This window comes from Bos indicus, chromosome 17, assembly GCF_029378745.1.
Source record: "Bos indicus isolate NIAB-ARS_2022 breed Sahiwal x Tharparkar chromosome 17, NIAB-ARS_B.indTharparkar_mat_pri_1.0, whole genome shotgun sequence".
Classification (NCBI taxonomy): Eukaryota; Metazoa; Chordata; class Mammalia; order Artiodactyla; family Bovidae; genus Bos; species Bos indicus.
The window spans coordinates 67,742,598-67,759,512 of record NC_091776.1 but is presented as its reverse complement, the minus strand read 5'-3'; the positions used below and the strand labels follow the sequence as shown (position 1 = coordinate 67,759,512).

At 36.8% G+C, this 16,915-nt stretch overlaps 1 protein-coding gene across 4 annotated transcripts in view; it reads left to right on the top strand.

Annotated features, from left to right (window-relative positions):
• The window catches only part of TTC28 (tetratricopeptide repeat domain 28), a 588,991-nt gene that overhangs the window by 284,601 nt on the left and 287,475 nt on the right, over positions 1 to 16,915 (top strand). The window contains exon 2 of one of the 4 annotated variants that reach the window (XM_070770180.1): positions 7,209 to 7,288. The exons of the other annotated variants lie outside the window; for them this stretch is intronic. Within the exon in view, the coding sequence (XP_070626281.1) occupies positions 7,262 to 7,288 (27 nt within the window). The 5' untranslated portion in view covers positions 7,209 to 7,261. The remainder of the gene's footprint in view (positions 1 to 7,208; positions 7,289 to 16,915) is intronic. 4 annotated transcript variants of the gene reach the window in all.

Below are 16,915 nucleotides of genomic sequence, written 5' to 3'. Positions count from 1 at the left end.
AAGTGATTGTCTGAGGAGGCCTTACAAATACTTGAGGAAAGAAGTGAAACGAAAGGCAAGGGAGAAAGGGAGAGATACACCCAACTGAATGTAGAGTTCCAGAGAATAGCAAGGAGAGATAGGAAGGTCTTCTTAAATAAATAATGCAAAGAAATAGAGGGAAACAATAAAATGGGAACGACTAGAGATCTCTTCAAGAAAATTGGAGATATCAAGGGAACAGTTCATGCAAAGATGGGCACAAAAAAGGACAGAAATGGTAAGGACTTAACAGAGCAGAAGAGATTAAGAAGAGGTGGCAAGAATACAGAGAAGAACTATACAAAAAAGGTCTTAATAACCTGAATAACCATGATGATGTGGTCACTCCTCTAGAGCCAGACATCCTAGAGTGTGAGGTCAAGTGGGCTTTAGGAAGTATTACTAGAAACAAAGCTAGTGGAGGTGATGGAATTCCAGCTGAGCTATTTAAAATCCTAAAAAACGATGCTGTGAAAGCACTGCACTCAATATGCCAGCAAATTTGGAAAACTTAGCAGTGGCCACAGGACTGAAAAAGGTCAGTTTTCATTCCAATCCCAAAGAAGGGCAATTCCAAAGAATGTCCAAACTATAGTAGTGCTCATTTCACATGCTAACAAGGTTATACTTAAAATCCTCCAAGCTAGGCTCCAGCAGTATGGGAACCAAGAACTTCCAGATGTACAAGCTGGGCTTTGAAGAGGCAGAGGAACCAGAGATCAAATTGCCAACAGTCGTTGGATCATGAGGAAAGCAAAGGAATTCCAGAAAAACATCTACTTCTGCTTCATTGACTGTGCTAAAGCCTCTGAACTGTGTGGATCACAACAAATTGTGGAAAATTCTTAAAAAGATGGGAGTACCAAACGACCTTACCTGTCTCCTGAGAAACCTGTATGCAGGTGAAGAAGCAAAGAATTGATGTTTTTGAATTATGGTGCTGGAGAAGACTCTTCAGAGTCCCTTGGACAGCAAGGAGATCAAATCAGTCAGTCCTAAAGGAAATCATCTCTGAATATTCATTGCAAGGACTGATGCTGAAGCTCTAATACTTGGGTCAGCTGATGTAAAGAGCCAACTGATTGGAAAAGACCCTGCTGCTCGGAAAGATTGAAGGCAAAAGAAGAAGGAAGGCAGCAGAGGGTGAGATGGTTAGATAGTATCACTGACTCAGTGGACATGAATTGTAGCAAACTCTGGAAGTAGTGAAGGACAGGGGAGACTGCAGTGCTGGAAAGAGTGCTGAGTGACTGAACAACAACAACAAAATATATTAGCTTCAAAATTTGAGTTTAACTTATGAAATTAACTGTAAAATAATTTTTTAGTTATATTAACTTTTGATTTCACAATCACATTAGCATTTTTGGCTCAAATGGTAAAGAATCTGCCTGCGATACACGAGACCTGGGTTCGAGTCTTGGTTCCGGGAAATCCCCTGGAGACTGTGGACTACAGTCCGTGGGTTCACAGAGTTGGATATGACTGAGCGACTGACACTATGCTCTGAGAACATCGTTCTATAACCTAAACCATATGTAGCACTTAGGGAATTTAACGCATACACAGAACAATTTTTGCTTTTATAAATCAAAGATCGGTAGCTTTTTTTTTTCCCCCCAGTGCATGCTTGGCTTGTAGGATCTTAGTTCCCTAACCAAGGATCACACTTGTGCATCCTGCAGTGGACATGCACATTCCTAACCACTATACTGTCAAGGAATTCCTTTGATCAGTAGCTTTTCATTACAGAGTTTTAAAATAAATTCAGAGTACAAATACATACCAAAATTTGTTAACATTACAATGTATTTATATCATCTGAGCTAGTTCAACAATTGCAAAAATCTGTTAAGAAAAGACTTAGGAACTCTGACGAATTCCAAGAGAAACATAAAATTTACTCATGTTGTTATGGAGAAGGCAATGGCACCCCGCTACAGTACTCTTGCCTGGAAAATCCCATGGACGGAGGGGCCTGGTGGGCTGCAGTACATGGGGTTGCCAAGAGTCGGACACAACTGAGCGACTTCACTTTCACTTTTCCCTTTCATGCATTGGAGAAGGAAATGGCAACCCACTCCAGTGTTCTTGCCTGGAGAATCCCAGGGATGGGGGAGCCTGGTGGGCTGCCATCTCTGGGGTCGCACAAAGTCAGACATGACTGAAGCGACGTAGCAGCAGCAGCAGCAGCATGTTGTTATGGCTTTGCAATTAATTGAGCAGCTTTTTTCCCCTCTATTGTTTTGATGTATTGGCCTCCAAAGGCTTTCAATATTTGTTTGCATTCATCTTCAATTCATCTTAATTAGGGAGTTGAACAAAGGCAGTACTCTTTTGACTTTAGAGTTAGATGCTTCTTGGGACACTCGCGGCACTAGTCATCATTAGGGTTGTTTTAGCCTCTTAAAGATGCTACAGGTTGTACTCTTTGGAGACTTTAAAGTACTCTCTTTCTGGTCATCTCGCTTAATTCAGTGTTTCAGGATATATTTAAATGCCAGAAAGAGACATCTGAACAATAAAAAATGTGATATTTTCAGAACATTTGTTAAACCGGTAAAACGTTATTTTCTGTACTCCGGTCATTTTATAGAGGACCTTGATTGTAGACCCTGATTATTGGAAACTCCTGAATACATAAATCAATTTTGACATTTTCTTTGGTCTAATGATAATGTGACTTAATAATTATTCTAATAACTTCCAATTAATGAGAATTGTTACTTCATATTAGATTCCTTCTAATTAGTACTTTGTCATTTTATATCATCAGAAAACTGTGTTTACTGGTCTGGAATTAAGGAAAGACTTCCATTTGGCAATAGGTGGTTCATTAACACATGGAAATAAATAGACTGGCTGACACCCTTCTTGACAATTGTGAGTGTGTTTTGTTAAAAGAGAAAGCTTGTCTTGCTTTGGGGGAGGAATGGTAGGGGCAGATATTTTATCTAAGACTCTTGTGTTAGGTTTTCTTTTAGGTAAAATATGTTTGAAAAAGGAGACATTGAAATGAAACCAAATATGATAGTCACAAGTTTCCAAATGATAGTGAATGTGGGAGTATTAAGGAGAAATTTATTAATAGGATACCTCAGCAGTTGGCCAGTCTATAAATATTTAAAGATCACATTTCATTGAATAGGATTTTAAGATGTTACATGGTTCTAAAGAACCTTAAGAGGTCATTTAACCTAACCCCTCACTTTAGAAATGATAGAATTGAGGCTGGGAAAGTAAATTGAAATGAATATAACTGGTTAGTTACAAGGCTAATACCAGCCCAAGGTTTTTTTTACTACCTGCCTAGTGTTCTAGTTCACTACCATATATTATTACTCTCTGAATTACTGTGCTATCAGGAAGATTAATATAGTCTAAATATTTTGTGAGAAGTGTGATTATGATTGAACTAGAGGCTGGAAAGTATAGTGATTTGTTTTCTTTAGGTTTGTCAGAAGTTTGGTATAAAATCAGACCACAGAACTTTAATTTCTTTCACCATAATTGACAAAGTAAATGATGAATAAGTATAAGGATGTTTTAAATTTGGCATGTAAATGCTTTTTAAATTAAATGTCATAAGAATAAGGAACCCAAATGTGTAATTTAAGAGGTTTTCCTGTTAAGTGTAACTACTATAAAAGTATGGAGAGAGGCACAGAATAATCAGGTCAGAATTGAATGCTGGCAGAACAATGACATAACCTAGTTCTTTTTTGTATGAAGTCAGCTCCTGGTATAGGATGAAGGGACATTCTTATCTCATCCCTTGAAATGCTTTCTCTGCTGTTGCAGTGTGAGACAAACAGCTGAAAAGATCAGGTTTTGTGTGGATACTGATGTCTCCAAACTATTTTATTTCAAGTATACTGATATCGGATATCTGTATACTAAGTTATATCTATTTATGTTGCAATCTAGAAGCCTTCACTCTTAGGGGAGGAGGATAAGTGAGACAGCAGGAAGAGATCAACTTTCTAAGCCTCCCTTTTTGTTTTTGTTACAAGGTGTTTGTACAGTTGTTACTTTTGTCTAGTTTTAAAAAATTATTCACATTGTTTGAAATAAGCAAAAGAAAATTTGAATGATTTTCAAATAGACTACCTTGATCTCTTGTAATTTAAAATCGTTTATTTTTGCTTGCATTGGCTCTACTTATTGCACTTAAATATTTCTTCTGGAAGGACTTCTGATCTGTGGTCTCACCGGCGAATGAAATCAGTGTAAGCACTTGAATTTGAAATGTGTGTTTTTTACACTTAAATTGCTGTTCTCTGCTGTAGGAAGAGCTCATGAAAACCATCTATAGTTCATAAGGGTGGACTCTTGTAGTGAAATTAGAGGCCATTAGAACTATTGGTTTTATTTGTGACTGAATTAGTTAACTGCCTGTTAAGGTTCAGAGCTTATTGACCAATAGGCATTTATTACCCTGGCCATAATGACACAATGATTTCCATTAAGTTCCCGGGTTTATGGAAATAAAAAAGAGATCTTGCAAAGAAAGTGGTTAGTGGATGCATTTAATTATTAGGATTAATTAGGCATTTAAATGTGGGTATAAAGTATGTTTTAAAAACAAGTATTTCTGTTTCATTACTCTGAGCCAACTGTGCTGAAGGGAATGATGATTTTGTTCTTTCTTGAAAGTACTTCTGGTTCTCTTATTTCACAAAATGTATATACTGAAATTGCTGAGCCATGTCTTCAGAGAGAATCTATCAATAGTACAAGATATTTGGTAGTTTAACACTTGCCATTAATAATATTCAGGATAATTTTTGAAAATAACATGGTTGGTGTAGGATGTTAAATGTACTCATCTGGCAGCTTAAGAAAATGATTTGTCTTTTTTTCCAAGGACTTTTAATGTAAGAAATTCAGAACCTGTATATCTGTCACTTCTGTATTTTTATTTAATTATACTCACAATTTTATAATTAATAAGGATTCTATACATAAGATATCAATTAAATTAGGGGCTTGGTGCATCATTTTTGAACTTGTAGTGGTTAAAAATGTATCTTAGAAGATAGTTAAAAGAACTTATTAAAAAATTAATGTATCCTGAAAGAAGGTAGAGAGAATGACAGATTATGAAGTGGAACCTAGTTTTAAGCTTTTGGGATTCTTCTATCCGTTTCATTAAGAATTGATGTGGGATCTGAATATTCATCTTTAAGATCATATGAAATGATAAGCTGTAGAATCAGAGCTCCTTCTCTATAGAAGACTCATTTGCAAGTGTCAGCCAACATTCCTTTCAAACAACTTGAAATGGGTTTCTTAATTTGCTTAAGCAGTGTAGTTTCAGAAACTTGATGCAACTAAAGTTCATTTGCATTTCCTCTGGACAAGATAAATCCACTTCATTGATACTGGTTTGGATAATTTCTCCCCAAGGGGCAGTGCATCTTTTTCAAACTCGGAGATCCAAGAGCATTATGGGAAAAGCTTCCTAGGTTAAATTCATATCTGTCTTGGCTAGGGAGCTTGCTGAGCCCGTAAAAGATGTAAATATGGATGTAGTCTTCTGGATTTCATTGTCTAAGGAAAGGAAGGAGGAGAGAACTGAGATTTTGAAAGACATTGAGTTCAAGGAGTGAATTTGGAAGTGGTCAGGATTGCAAATTCAGGAAAAGCAGAATAAGAAGAGGTGTGCTAGCAAGATGGAATTCTTTACTAGAAATATTTATTGATGGATAGATTATACGTCTATGGTAGGCTGTAGGTATTTACATATGAATAAAAAATGACCCTTTGCTTCAAAGAACTCATTTTCTGTTTGTTTGTTCATTCATTCAGTAATCATGGGTTACCTACTCTGGGTCAGATACTGTCTTAAAGATACAAAGATGAAAAGGCATTGTTTTTGCACTTCAGGAGCTTCAGGGTTGTGAAATCTATTTCTGACATTCCCATTTGAAACACTGAGAAAATGTTCCCTTATAAATGCTGTTTTAAGGGAAAGCTACATGTTGGAGGAGTGGAGTCCTGACTTTAGAGCCAGACAGTTCTGGGTTTGAATCTGTTCTGTCATTTTTAAGCTATTACTATGGGCAAGTTACTCAACCTTTATCAGCTCAAGGTCCTTATTTTTAAAGGAAGACATAATAATCTACCTTGCAGGATTAGTAAGACTAAATAACATTACTTGTGTGATAGTGCTGATCACATACTAATATCAGTTCCATTTCTTTTCCATTCCATAATATTGTCAGTCCTGTAATCCAGTGGCATCTTATATGCAGTAGGTCATAATGAATTGGCTGGATAAAATAACTGCTGTTTACAGTATAATTTTTTAATGGAAAAATGGAAATGAACAGCTGGCTTGAAAATGAACTTTTGAAAAACAATTGCTTTGTAAGTTGGGAAGGATTCATATTCAGTTTCATAAGCACTTGTTCATGTGTTGCTTTGAAACAGTTCTTTAATTATTTAATGTGCAGCTTTTATATACCTTCCTAAGTTGATTATATGCTTTCTGAAAGTCGACATTAATTATCTCTTCTTATATACTTCTGTAGCACTGAATACATTTATACATGGTAGATAGAGAACACATGATTGATGAAAGGTAAAAGTTACAGAAAAAGGCCAAAGATGAATTCATTTAAAAATGCAGAATTGTTTTGACTCTGCAGCTTAAAACTTGTAAACAGGTAATACTAGAAAAGAATGTTTCAGTTTACAGGTTTTATAGAAAGAGAGCTTAAATGATAAGGGGAACAGTGTTAGCAATTTGTGATCTTGGGAAGAGATGCGTAAACACACCATTGCTGCACCAAAGGTACCAGTCAGATAGTACACCAGAATTATGTGCAGGAGAATCTAACAGGTCAACACCAGTCATTAATCTGAAACTCTTTTGCCATTGGAGGCATCAGGGGTCTGTAAATGTTACTTTTTGTGTATGATTGCCAACACTTAGATTTATTAATAGAGTTATGCAGTTATACCCAATGGCTGTACTTGTTTTCAAATGATTTTGTAAAATACAGATAAAGCCAGAGAACAGGTAATTTTTAGCATGTTGATATTATACCTCAATAAAATTTCTGAATATTTCTCAATCAAAATAATTTATTAAGTTTCTAGTTATGTAGGTACTGCTATGCTATTCTGATGGTTCTTTTGAAAGATAATTCATTTCCCCTATTTCTGCTGTTTCTTTTCAGGAATTGCTGCCATAATTTCATAGCAATGCCTCACTCCTAGGACTATTACACTGATGAATGGAAGCATCCTGTGCTTGTTGGTAGGCACTAAGTAGGCTCTAAGCAAACTAAAATTCATTGAATCTTAGCAGAGCTATTAAGAAAATAAGTGCAAATTGTCAGAAGAGAAATTTGTTACTTAATGTCATCACTTGACTCTTGGGTAAGAAATGTTAGGCAAGAAAGAGACTGTTTCAATTTGTCATCCTTCTGAGACCTGGAGATGTTATCTGCAGTGGTGAAATAAGCCATTCCTTTCTATAAGCAGAGAAAATGAGAAAATGGTTTATGCCCAGATTGGTCCATTTAGTTAGGAGGACAGTCACATAAATAACTACCTAAGAAAACAAAAAGAAAGTGGGAAACCTGAGTCCCTGACATAGAGCCTTTCAGGATTAAGGTCTCTGTAAACACCATGTGCAAAACAGAACTACCCACGCAGGGTAACTGTGATGTGCTAAGAGGATGACGCTGTGAACTTTAACCTCTCTTTACCTTAGTTTTTCCCTGTATAAGAATAGAAGTTATTTTCTTTTCGTATCTCATAGGGGAAAGCTAGATTAGCTCATGATTGAGAGAAAGCACTGGCATCAAGGGGTTACAGAGATGTAATGAGGATAATAATATAATTACTGAACATGTGTCAGCAGTAGGATGTGACTATTTAGAAGTGCATAAGGTCCCAGGATGTACACAGAGGAACAACATATATCAACTAGTTGGCATCAAGTCCTGTTTATTATGTTTCTCTTACTTAGTTATTTTTCTTTAAGGTATATAAATATATCCACCTTGGTGAGACAGGGAAATCTTTGGGGGTGAGTCATAGGGTAGCAGGAAGAAAGTGGGAGGCAGCATGACATAAGTGAAAGAATATGGACTTTGGCATCATTTCATCCTGACTGAAGTTTTGCCCACTAGCTGTGCACCTTGAGCAAGTCTCTTTACTTCTCTGAACTCTTCAAGTCCTTCATTTTAAAAATAGGGATGATAATGCCAACGTTGTTAAAGGAACTGAATACCTCATCTCAGGCCATTCTTTCCTACTGAGATGGGCTTTTTTAGAGCATACTACCCTCTTTCTACTCTCAGGCCTTTGTACTCCTCCCTGCATTGCTCTTCCTTTGGTTGGCTTCTTACCATCCTTAACTCTCAGCTTAAATGGTACCTTTTCTGGGTATGTTTTAAAATAAGGTATGTCTCCCCCACCAGTTATTCTATATTACTATGCATGCTTTGTTTATTGTACTTTCACAGCTTATATTTTATAATTTTTTTCACTATGTACTTGTTTACTCCTGCAGTAGATGAAAGCTTTAGAAGTGCAGAGATGGTGTCTGTGTTCTCTCCCTTGGAGTGCCTAGCATAGAGCTAATCATACAAATATTTGTTTAAAGAATGAGTGAATGAATGTAAAGCACATGGAAGGAAGAGTGTTGGTAAATTAAGAGGCACTTAACGAACAGTAGCTATTATCACATTGTTAGTAATTGTACCTCTACTTACGATGTAGGTAACCATTCTTTCTCTGCTTCCTGCCTTAGGGCTCCAGGAGAGGGCAGTGGACAGTAGAGCACTTGCATATTTGCCACTTGACTGGATGTCAAAGCCAAGAGGGAAATGGTTTCCTTTTCTTCTAATTAAAATGTAGCAATCAGTTCTGGTTACAAGGTGGTTATATTCTATAAGTCAGCAAATACTGAACCATTGCTCCTAGGGGAAATACAGAGTTAGGTTCCTGCAGGTCTCTGGTCACAACATTTTTGTCAGATGATCTACACATAACCTTGTTTTATGTGTGCTTCTGTTTAAATATACCTGAGTTAATATATATTGTAGATTCATTAACATTGAACTCATGGCCAGAAGCACTGTAAATCATTCCTGAACAAGGCTTATCTAAGACATGTATTTTCTCTGTAAGGAACACAATAGACTTGTACCTAGAAACACTCTAGAACTACACTTGGGGGCCAATTAAAACAGTGGAATCACCAATGAAAAGGATGCTTGTTTACTTTTGACAGCTGAAATAAGAAAACAAAGCATCAGCTTGTTTTAGGAACATACACATTGGGTAGCTCAAATTTGCTCTGCTCTGCACATGTCTTGTAATGAACATGAAAGCACAATAGTATTGATTTTTAGGGTTACAAATAAATTTTAGTATGTAGTTGAATTCACAAATATAGAATCTGTGAATAATGAGATTAATTATACATATTTCTATCCATTTTTTAATCTCACAACTTCATATTTTTGGCTTTACTTTAAATAATAGTTTATGTAAATATAATTGTATAAGTGTTATACAGTAGTTTTGTTGTTCATTGTATACAAAGTGCATTTCATTTTTAACTGTTCTTTTTGTTTCACAGTAGGGTTTGCAGTATGTATTGTTTGTGTGTGCTTTTCGCTGAGATGTCCAAAGCAGCATTTTACTTTTATTTTTTTTTTTTTAATTTTATTTTATTTTTAAACTTTACATAATTGTATTAGTTTTGCCAAATATCAAAATGAATCCACCACAGGTCCCCTGGTGGCCCAGGGGTTAAGGTGCTGTGCTTTTCCACAGCATTTTACTTTTAAAAATAAAAAATTTTAAATCATCCGCATGACTCACAACCCTGAATTTGATCTTCATAGATTTATCCCTTGACTTTATTTAAGTTCTGCTTTGACCCTGTTTGAAATAGTTGGCAAATGGGTGAAATACTAGTAATAAACAATCAAACCTGAAAAGAAGAGTTATCTGTTCACCTGTGAAGGACATTTGGATTGTTCTCAGTTGAGGAAATTCTGTGTACAACAGTGGTAAACTTTCATGTACAGGTTTTGTGTGATCATGTTATTTTTCTACAAAAAACACCTAAAGAGTAGGATTGCTGGATTATATAGTTAAATCTTCCTTGGAAGAAAAACTATGATAAATAGTTTTTCTATAGTTTTTCTATTTTTCAAATAGTTTTCCAGATAGCATATTAAAAAGCAGAGACATCAGTGTGTTGACAAAGGTCCATATAGTCAAAGCTATGATTTTTCCAGTAGTCATGTATAGATGTGAGAGTTGGGCCATAGAGAAGGCTGAAGTCTAAAGAACTGATGCTTTCAAATTGTGGTGCTGGAGAAGACTTTTGAGAGTCCCTTGGACTGCAAGGAGATCAAACCAGTCAATCCTAAAGGAAATCAACCCTGAATATTCATTGGAAGGACTGATGCTGAAGCTGAAGCTCCAGTACTTTGGCCACTGATGTAAAGAGCTGACTCATTGGAAAAGACCCTGATCCTGGGAAAGATTGAGGGCAGGAGGAGACGGGAGTGACAGAGGATAAGATGGTTGGATGGCATCATTGACTCGATGGACATGGGTTTGAGCAAGCTCTGTCATATGGTGAAGGACAGGGAAGCCTGGTATGCCGTAGTCCATGGGGTTGCAAAGAATGGAACACAGCTTAGAGACTGAACAACAAAATAGTTAATCTGTATTTTATTTTATAAGAAACTGAAAAACTATTTTCCAGATATTTGCCCTGCATCAGCACTGTTTGAGTGTGCTAGTTGCTTTGTATCTTCACCAACACTTGGTTATTGACATTGTTTTTTCATTTTGTTTGTTTGCTATTCAAATAGGTATATAGTGGTTTACTTGGCATTTTCTTGACTAATGTTGGCTGTTAACTAAAAGATGTTGAACATCTTTTCATGTGCTTATTTGCTATCTCAGTAACCTTTCAGTTGAAGTGTCTGTTCAAATCTACTGCCTACTTTTTATTGGGTTCTTTATTTTTTTTAACTCAAGTTTTCATAGTCCTTTTATTTCAGCATCATTCTTGAAGGATGTTTTCCTGAAGGTTTATAGAATTTCAGGTTTATATTTCTTTTCTTGCAGCCCTTTAAAAATTTCTTTCCTCTGCTTTCTGGCCTTGATGGTTTCTGATGAAAAATCTGCAGTCATTGGAAATGTAGTTTTCCTGTAAATTATATGGCATTTTTCTTGGATTGCTTTCAAGATGTTTTTCTTTGTTTTTAGTTTTCAATATGTCAATGCAGGAGACCCGGGTTTGATCCCTGGGTCTAGCAGATCCCCTGCAGAAGAAAATGACAACCCACTCCAGTATTCTTGCCTAGGAAATCCTATGAACAGAGGAGTCTGGGGGGCTGTAGTCAATGGGGTCACAGAAAAATTATACACACAACAACAAATGCTAATTATGATGCTTCGAGACATGGATTTATTTGGGCTAACCGTATTTGGGATTTGCTGACCTTGACTCTGTAGGTTTATGTCCTTCACAAAATGTGGGAAATTTTCAGTTACTTCAAGTTTTCCCCATGCTTCACATTCCTTACTGTCTTATAATGGGATACCTACCAACGACATGAATATTAAAGCTTTTGTTATTGCCCAGTGTATCCCTGAGGCTCTGAATATCTTTGGTTTTCTATTATCTTTCTCTCTGTTGTTCAGATGGGTAATTTCTTTTCATCTGTTTTTAAATTTACTGATTCTTTTCTCTGTAATCAAAGTTCTGCTATTGAAGCCCTTCCTAGATATTTCAGTATAGTTATATTTAATTTTTTATTTGGTTTTTCTCTATATCTTTTATTTCTTTGCTGGGGATGCCATCTTTTTTGCAAGACTATTTGCCTGTCTCACAACATGAATATAATAGTTGTCTGATCATGTTAACTTCTGTGTCATTTTAGAGTTGGCATGTGTTGATTTCCTTGCGAGTAGAGATTTTTTTTTCAGTTCTTCAGAGGTGAAGTGATTTTGCTTATATCCCAAATGCTTTGATATTATTCATTACATCTTGTTTATAATTTAAGAAGAATAAATTTGTTTATTTTAATAAACTATTCACCTGATTAGGTTTAGGCTTTAAGTCTCAGCCCATATTTTGTGGACTTTGGTTCCAAAGTTGGTTAAGTTTTCAGAGTTTTTGTAGTTGTACTGGGACCTTGCCTTTGTATGCACCACCCAATGGCCAGTTTGAGAACCAGATGGTAGTCTGTTCTGTAGTTTAGTTCTCAAAGCCTTGGTATACTATTTGAGGTAAGATCCAGACACCTCTTTATGGGATCTCTCGTGAGCTCCCTCCTACATCTTTTTAAAAATTCCCCAACACTTTCAAGCTCTCTGGCTGTCCTCTTCCCTTCCCATCCACTAGCCAAAACTAGGGCTTTAGCTTCTCTGCTCTGCCATGCATATCCTATAATTATGTCTTTAATGAGGCATCAAGTAGTGAAAGGGCAGAGAGAAAGAGAGAGAAAAGCTCTGGGACTCATCCTGAACTCTGGGAACCACAGGTCCTATGATCAGGGCTCTCTTCCACACAATTTTATATGCCTGCCCAGCGGCCACTGCAGTCACTCTCCCTGGTACCGTTGGTTTGCCTGAGGTGTCGACTGAGAAAGAATGGAAAGAGGATTTTAAAAATGGGTTTTTTCTACTCTTTCTGACCCTTGGGAGTTCTCTTTCTTGCTTCTCTGACTGGAATAGGACTTTTCTTGGAGAGCTTCTGTTTGCACCATTGAGTCTTTCCTCATTTTGAGCTGCCTTTGAATCCAAGGTGGGTGATACCAGATGGGAAGAATACAGAACACAAGAGGAAGCCTGTTGCTACTTTGGTACTACTTTGAATTCTGGTCTGTTTCCTCAGTTCACCTACTGTGTTTACTGTTCAGAGATCTGTTCCACGAAGTCTTTCCAGATGTGATGGTATTCAGTGGAAAGACTGGATGCTTACTCTATCTTGCCTAGAAATGGAACCCTTTCTCTTTTGAAAAGATCAAAAGTATATCGTTATGTTTTTGTGGTGGTAGATACTGAGGGATAGACATTTTTCTTTTTCTCGGTTTTCATTGTGATGTGTGGCACCTTAACACACATGTGACAACGTAGAAAGATTACCTGATACAGGAAGGGGAAAGACATAGTCCGTGAAGTTCATTGTTTAGAAAAGCACACGTGAAATATTTGCATAAGTTTTTCTAAGGTATATTCTTGCCTTTCAGCTCTGTCCTTACCACTTGCTCATGTCAGCCTGTCTTGTCCCTCTTCTCAGTGCGCTCTCTTTTCTGGGCGCTCTGTGTGTGAGCTGGCAGTTGACGACGATGAAGCCATCAGTGTTTCCTGGTGGTGCTTTTCCAACTTTGCTTCCCCAGTACCTGAGGAGTCAGAAGAGAGGACTATCCGAGGGATTGGGGCTATAGATGGACTGTAGATGGGTATTTATTTGTGTTTCTTAAAAATTGTGTGAACTCTTTTATTTTCTTCTGTAATTTTCTTATAAAAATAATTCTCCATTGATTATGTTTTTAAAAAAGTACCACAGTGGTGCAGGAAGTTCTGCATGTGTCAGAACAGTGGTTGTATGGGAGTTCTCTGTATTTTTCACTCAGTTTTGCTGTGAATCTAGAGTTGCTGTAGTTTATTAATTAAAAAGATTCTCTCCCGGAAAATTCAAATAGATTGGACGTTTCAGGAGACATGTTATGTTATCATATAGTTTTGACCTCCATGGTATAATGCTGTGGACTCACATTTGAATTATACTTTGACGAGAAAAACAAGAATTATCAAACTATCAGCTGGTAGATCAGAAAGATCAGAGAATGAACAACTAATGGTGGGATTTCATCTGCTCAAGGACGCCTTGTATAGAACGCCTGTATCCTGATGTACAGCACTTCTGGCCGTAATTTCTTACAGACTGCTTTCTGGAGGGAGTCGATTGCTGTTAGTCTGGTATGGTTTGGGTGTAGCTGCATTATGGTAGGTGAGATACCAAGTGCTTTTTTTCAATAGTTAGTGAATCCTATAATTCCCATGTGTTGGCTTCAGTGTTTTCCTTAACTCCCTTGCTCACCATTATTTTTTCCCATTTTGCCCCTGGTTTCACACTCTCCCCAGGATCATCTGTATGTGTGAAGGCACAGGTGCTCAGTGCTCTGGAGTAGAGGGAGGGTCGGTGGGGGAGGGGCACAGAACTTATGCTGAAGCCAGATGATTACTTGGAGAATGTTCAGAAAATTCCCTGGTGTTGTTTTTGGCATGACTTTACACTCCTCCTGTGCCACACCCATAGAGTGACGGCACGGGGTATGGACAATTCAGAACCATTACTCTGGAGACTTCAAACTTCTTTTATTGTTTACTTCCAAGGTTTACAAGGAAAACTCCAGATAATGGCACACAGATTTTATAATCTGACATGAACTTCGGCATTAGGAATTCCTCCAGTGCTAGAAAACGACACCTACTTAGTTATTTAACTCCTGGTTGTCGTTTCATCTTTAACTGCTCATCAGATTTCTAGTTTTTTTTCAAAATATGGTTTTCCCATAAACTGTTACTTTAACAAGTTTGATATAGTAATTTAAAATTAACTTAGGGTTAAGAAATAGCTGATATGGTATGAAACAATCATGATTGAGAGCAGATTTCTTTTAGAAATTGATATTGAATGTACCAAAAGCAATGTTGAAGAGAAAAACAGCTGCAGATTTGGTTAGAACATTATGTTTAGGCCATTAGGGCCTTTGACTCTGGGTTACACACTGAATAATGGTGTTTTCTAAAATAGCCTTCAGTCTCTTGCATGTGCTTTCAGCATATAGTAAGACAGACTAGTAAAAAAAAATATAAGCATAGCTTTCTGGAGAGATAGGAATGATTACTCCCAGCTGAGCAGGTAAAAACATTGCTACATGAAGAATGTGTTCTTTGCTGATTCTCAAGGTTTTATTTATTTTTATTTTTAATACAAAATGTCAGCATATAGAAGCAAAAGAAACTCCACTTGAAAATCTCAGAAAATTAAAGAAGCATAGCAAATTGTATTGCAGGTAGAAATCCATTTTTAGCCAGCAAACAAATAAGCATTGGCTGAGAAGCTTGCTGATAGCTCCCTTTGTTTCTCTTTGATTTAAAGCCTCATGCCTGTAATCTAATTAACTTCGAACTGAGTTGCAAGTACAGTGGCCTGTTTGGTTCAATAATAATACATTTATATGAAAGGTTAATGAAATGAATTTTCCCTCCATCCAATTCATTAAAAATTGTTCCACAATCAACGGTTGCTAATGGAATAGAGATTAAATATTCATGTTCATAAATTTTCTGTGTCATTTCTGATTTTCCTTCATTTCTGCCTCCATAGGTTGAATTTTGCCAGTATAAGAATTCCCAAACAAAAAGCTTAATTTAGAGGTTAATTGCACACTATTAATTCTTTTATCAAAGAGGTAGTGGGGAATAGTAGAAAGAGTTTTTGGCAGCAGGGTGAGTTTCATAACTACCTCTTTTGTGCAGTAGTTGTGGTAAGAACTTCTTGCAGAACATGGTGCGTGTGAGTGATGAGCCATGGAAAACAACCAGCACTGTGTGGGGCACAGAGTAGCGGTTCAGTAAATGATGACGAGAAGGGATTTGGGGAAATAAAGCATCTCTGCACTAAAAGTTATGGTTTTATAATGGCGAGACTGATATGGTAAGGCTGGGCGCTTGTTAATTCTAAGGTAGGTGTTCAGGCTTGGACCTCAGAACACCTTGTTGTAATTCTCATCATCAGTATATCAGGATAGAGTCTCTGATAGAAAGGACTTTTTCATATTTCTACAGATAGGTTTTTGTGTGTCATCTATTTTTTTGCCACCTCTTCTTTTCCACCTAGGCTAAGGGACTTGATTTAAACTGCATATGATGTTTTTCCCAGGTAACAAATTTACTTGATAATTGAAGCCTACCCAATCAAGTGCCAAAAGTGTAAAGATTTTTAAAAGCAATTTTGATTTAAACATTTCCATTAAACAGATTACCTATTTATAGGCTTCTGAAATGGAAGATGCCAAACATAAGTTAACTATTCTGTTAATGACCAAAGGTGATCATTGAGATCATCAGTTTTTGTTTTGTGCTTACTTTTTGGCAGTTCCTCACCCACTTTACCACAAGTAATTTCTATTGTGTGAACTCGTAAAGCAGATGAGCCACCTGGTTAAATGGCAAATGCCAAGTTGAGACTCAATAGTGAGAAATTCACTTCTCTTCAGTTTTTAAAAATGTACCCACTCTTTGTTTCATATACCATGTGTCAATTAGCATTCTTTGTTGAGGTCATTATTATCATCCTCTCTGAAAGTGGAAATGGAACATGAAGTTGGGAGAAGCGCTAAAGGCACACAGCTGAAAGGCAACTGGGACAGGATTCTAGTGTCAGCCCAATGAGTCTTTTCTGCGGCAGCTGGCCTGGAAGTAAATCACACAGCTTCAGTTCCCAGCTTTTGTAGTAGTTATTTTCATTTGTTGAGTGTATACCCTTTCACTTTGTGTTTGGAGGTTTGTTGTTAAAGGAAGACCCAAACTGTAGAGCTGTACTGTCTTAATACAGTAGCTACTAGCCAACTGTGACTGTTAAAACTTAAAGTAATTAAAATGAAAGGAAATTTAACATTTAGTTTCTTAGTCACATGGTGCACATTTCACATGGTCAGTGGCCACAGGTGGCTGGCCAGAGAGTACTGTTATTAGACAGTATAGAGAACAGTTTCATCATTGTAGAAAGTTCTGTTAATTTCTCCCTTATCCTAAATGAGCATACATAACAAAATATGTTACAAAAAAAATTTGTGCTTATGTATCCATCTGGGTTCCTATTTGATGC